General features: G+C 69.4%; 1 protein-coding gene across 1 annotated transcript in view; it reads right to left on the bottom strand.

Annotated features, from left to right (window-relative positions):
- The window catches only part of TTYH2 (tweety family member 2), a 7,267-nt gene extending 3,478 nt beyond the window's left edge, over window positions 1–3,789 (bottom strand). Inside the window, exons 1-9 of the mRNA XM_027904153.1 lie at window positions 3,661–3,789; window positions 2,977–3,149; window positions 1,650–1,761; window positions 1,036–1,256; window positions 854–949; window positions 683–755; window positions 497–566; window positions 295–350; window positions 43–183 (exon numbers count right to left, since the gene is read on the bottom strand). Coding sequence (XP_027759954.1) covers window positions 43–183; window positions 295–350; window positions 497–566; window positions 683–755; window positions 854–949; window positions 1,036–1,256; window positions 1,650–1,761; window positions 2,977–3,149; window positions 3,661–3,789 — 1,071 coding nt within the window. The remainder of the gene's footprint in view (window positions 1–42; window positions 184–294; window positions 351–496; window positions 567–682; window positions 756–853; window positions 950–1,035; window positions 1,257–1,649; window positions 1,762–2,976; window positions 3,150–3,660) is intronic.
- Window positions 3,790–4,254: the final 465 nt, after the last annotated feature.

Raw genomic sequence — 4,254 nt, 5'->3', positions numbered from 1 at the left:
CAACAGGTCTTGCTGCGCGAAAAGAGGGGGTCAGGACAGCGCTGGGGAGCAGAGTAGGGACAGGTGGAGCCCCAGCACCTCCTCCCATACCTCGGCTGTGGGGAAGAGGGGCAGTGCATACTGGATGAGACCCTGGGTCTGGATCTGCATCGTGGTGAGCGAGCGCTGGAAGACGGTGAGAACCTGCGAGGGGGAGCGGGAACAGTCACAGACCCCTCCAGCCCTGGGACCCCCCCAGCTCTGGGAACCCGCAGCCCCAGGCAGCCCCAAGCAGGGTGCCTGGTCCCCCTGTACCTGCTGGAAGGGGTTGCTCAGGCTCTGGTCACAGTACAGGTAATAGTGAGCCACTGCTGCAAAGCCAAGGGGACACATTGGTAGGAGCGTCCCGGGGGACAGGGAGCAGAGTGGGGGGAGAATGGCACAGGGGGGCACTGGACGCCCAGGCAGGTTTTGGGGTCCTGCCCCAGTGTGGCTCCACCTGGGAGCTGGCTCTGACCTGCGCTGATCTCGTCATCTGTCTGGTTCAGGATGAACTTGTCTGGGGCCACGCAGAAGTCGCTGGTGCCCTGTGGGGACCAGAGGGACATCGAGGGGCTGGGAGGGACGGGACGGTGCCCGCAGCCTTTGGCACAGCCCCGGCACGGCCAGAACCAGCCCTGCCCTCCCCTCCTGCCCCACTCACCACCGCTGCCATCGTGTCCACGGCCATGGAGGCCCAGCTGAGGACGAGGGTCAGCAGCCCACAGCACAACATCCTGCGTGGAGAGCGGGGAGCACGAGGAGGGAGCACACGTGTGTGTGGGGCCCACCCCAACCCCCCTCAGTCCCCCCATCCCACCCACAGGGTACTCACGTGGCCAGGAGGCAGCGGGAGCGCTTGGCCAGCCCCAGGCAGGCCAGCAGGCAGACGGTGAGGACGAGGATGAAGAAGAGGAGGTAGGCCAGCCACCTGGGTGCAGAGGAAGGTCCATCACCCGTGCCCACCCCCCAGCCCTGCCAGGGCCGCTCTCCACACGGTGCCAAGGCCCCACTCACCGATAGTACTCCACGAAGGCGACGTTGGCTGACAGCGCGGTGAGGTCGGCGCTGACGCCCCCCCAGCCCGGCAGCCCCTGCAGCTGCAGGACGATGCTCCCGGCCAGCTGCTCCACCAGCTTGAGGGTCTGCACGTAATCCCCCCGCGGGGCCAGCACCTCGTTCAGCCGCGCCAGGTGCTGCTCCAGCCCCCCCTGCATCTGCAGCGTGGTGCCTGCAACCTGGCAGAGGTGGCATGGTCAGACCCCCGGGATAATCATCCCCCCAGGACACCACCCAGGGCTTCCCTGCCATCAGCTGCACACCTGCAGGAGTCATTTTGCCCCATTCGTGGGATGCTCCTCCTCCAGGAGAGCAGCCCCACCTCAATGACCCCCCGAGCCCAAGATGGATCCATCCTCCAGGACAGCCCTGCCATGGCCTCCCCAGCCCTTCCCACTCTGCCACAAAGGTCCCATTCTGGGGGGTGACGTCACCCTCCCGCACTCAGCACAGCACGGCTGCCCTGGGGGCTCGGCTGGAGCAGCCGGACATCCCTCCAGCTCCCTCCCCAGTGCTCCAACCAAACCCAGCATGGGATTGTCCCCACTGGGGGACCCTGCCCGTGGTCCTACCAGCGAGTCGATGCCGGTGAGGGTCTGGTTGGCGTGGTCCAGGGCGTAGAGCAGCTGGAACACCCCGTCGTTGGTCTCGCTGTTCCCGTAGAAGCCGATGCCGACAGCAGCGCTGGGGGCAGGGGGGGACATGGTTAGAGGGGAGGGACACGCTGAGTACAGACTCACCCTGGGACACCAGCTGGACAGGGGACAATCCCTGGAGCATCCCGGGTGTGGGGGACCCCTCAGCCAAGGCAGGGCAGAGCCAAAGGGACGGCACAGGGACCTGCTCCTGGCGGTGCCCGGGGACACCCGGAGCTGCTCCACAGGCACACGGAGGGGCTGAAGCTCCTGCTGCCAAACCCCGGGAGACTGAGCTGGAGGGGCTGGGCCAAGCAGGTTAGGGGAATCCGCTGGAAGCGCCGTGCTTCCTGATTAAACCTGCTGGGAGCACATGGAGGCCGCTCCAGGCCCCCGGGCAAGCTCTCCACGGTCCCTGCAGTGTTCCCAAATGGAGCTGGGCTGAAAGTCACAGCTGGACCCAAGGAAGGGGGTGCCCCTGGCCGTGTCCTGGCCGGGCACGTGCCCACACATGGCTGGCTCATGCAGGGCTGCTCCCTCCCTGTGCAGACACCAGCCAATTGGCCACCATTAGCCCCTTAATGGCCACTAACAGGCCGTTAGGGGGGTTCAAAGCCCTCGGGAGCTGCAGAGAAACCCCCCTGCCACAGCAGGGGTGTGAGGGGGGAGCGTGCTGAGGTCATTAGAGCCGTTTCCCTGTTCCCCTGTTTTCCTGCTCCGTGGCAGCCATCTCGCCCCGCCCCGGCAAACCAGCCCCTTTGTCTGCAGAGAGGGTCGTGGTCAGGCAGCCAAACAGCCCCCATGGCCCATCCTGTCCCCCACGAGTCCAGGAGTGCCCAGGGGGGCACGGGATGGCTGCTGGGCAGTCCTTCTGGCCGGGGGCTGCCCCAAACTGGGGTGGGCTCAGAAAGCCTGTGGAGCGGCGCTGAGAGAAGAAGTGTCCCCTTGTCTAATTGCTGTGGTGGCAGTTAAGGCCGGGCACACGGGACCTGCCAGCTGGGTCAGGCTGCCATCCGCCATCTGCTCGGGGCTGGGATTAGCGACCGGCCCCGCTCCCGCCCGGGATTAGCCGGGAAGGCGGCACAGCGTGAGGGGATGGGGCTGGCCCGCAGCTGGTCCCTGGGGCTGCCCCGGCAGCTGCACGGGAGGAGGCTGGGATGGACCACATTTAATTGCACAGATCTAATTAAAGCGACTCGTGGCTGGGGCGCAGAGTCCCCTCGGTGGCAGGGGGACAGCACTGGGTCCCTGTCCCCGTCCTCACCAGCAGATGAGCCCGGCGGTGACGGCCATCCAGGTGACGCAGCAGGAGTGGGGCTGCTTGGAGTCGGGGTCCTGGTCCCTCTTGCAGCAGCACAGGCAGATCAGGTAGATGATGAGGAAGAGGAGGTTGAGGCCGAGGCACACGGCGGCCACCAAGCCCAGGAAAAGCAGCGACTGGGAAAGGAGAAGAGGGGACAGTCAGTGCCCGTGCCCGTGACCCGCACGTGTACTCGGGATGCGGCCGCGTCCAGCGCCCCATGGGACTGTCACGAGGGGAAGAGGAAGTGTCCCTGTCCCTGTCCCCGTTCCCATCCGCATCCCCACGCGGGGCCACCGAGCCGCAGGCCGGGGTGCTGGGGGTGCAGCCGCCCCTTGTGGGGGCACCGGGACGCCGGCGTTGCCCCCCCCCTCGCCGCCTCATTTGGGGGTCCCTGCGGTCCCGGGCGCCGCGGTGGGCGCCAGGAGCGCGGGGCAGGGGCTCGGCAGGGGCACAGGCAGGGGTGACCCTGTGCCCCCCCCCGGGGCCGGGGGTGCCGGTGCGGGCTGTCCCGGCGGGGGGGCCGGGCCATGAAAGGCGCTTTGTGCGCCGTGAGATCAGAGCCGGCGCCGGGCGCCGCCGGGACCAGCGGAGCGGGGGGAGCCCGGGGCGAGCGGGGGGCGCGGGGCGGGGGTCCCGGCGCGGTACCTGCTGGTAGTCGGGGTCCTGCGGGCGGAAGGCGGAGGGCACGGGCTGCAGGCGCGGGCCGCGGTGCGGGAGCCCGTGCAGCCAGGCCGCCCACCAGGGCGCCAGGTAGTCGGCTCGGGCGGGCCCCATGGCGGGCCGGGGGCGCGGGGGGCGCCGCGCGGGGGGCGCGGGTGGCGGGCGGGGGGCGGCGGGGCCGCCACGCCGCGGGCTCTGCCCGCCCGCCCCGCACACGACACGCCCCCTACGACACGCCCCACCGACCACGCCCTGGCCCCACCCACCGACCACGCCCCGCCGGTCCCGCCCCCGGGATGGCGGAGCGGCGACAGTCCCGAGCGTCCCCCGTCCCGATCCCAGCGCACCCCGCCAGCCCCCGCTATAGGGGAACCCCTCCCTGCTATAGGGCGGCACCGCACCCCATCCTGCCCCACTGTGGGGGCACCACTGCCCGCTCCTCACTGACACAGGGGGGCACCGCACCCTATCCCCCTCTGCTGTGGGGGCAGCACGACCCAAAGCTCCCTGCCTGCCGTGGGGTCACTGCAGCCTGGCACGACCCCTCCCTGCTGTGGGGGAACCCCACGCTGTCACCTC

The sequence above is a fragment of the Empidonax traillii genome, unplaced genomic scaffold (assembly GCF_003031625.1).
Source record: "Empidonax traillii isolate 1590-97213 ecotype Southwest subspecies unplaced genomic scaffold, ASM303162v1 scaffold1015:size517714, whole genome shotgun sequence".
Classification (NCBI taxonomy): domain Eukaryota; kingdom Metazoa; phylum Chordata; class Aves; order Passeriformes; family Tyrannidae; genus Empidonax; species Empidonax traillii.
The sequence above is the reverse complement of the archived record's forward strand: the minus strand, read 5'-3'. Positions and strand labels throughout refer to the sequence as shown.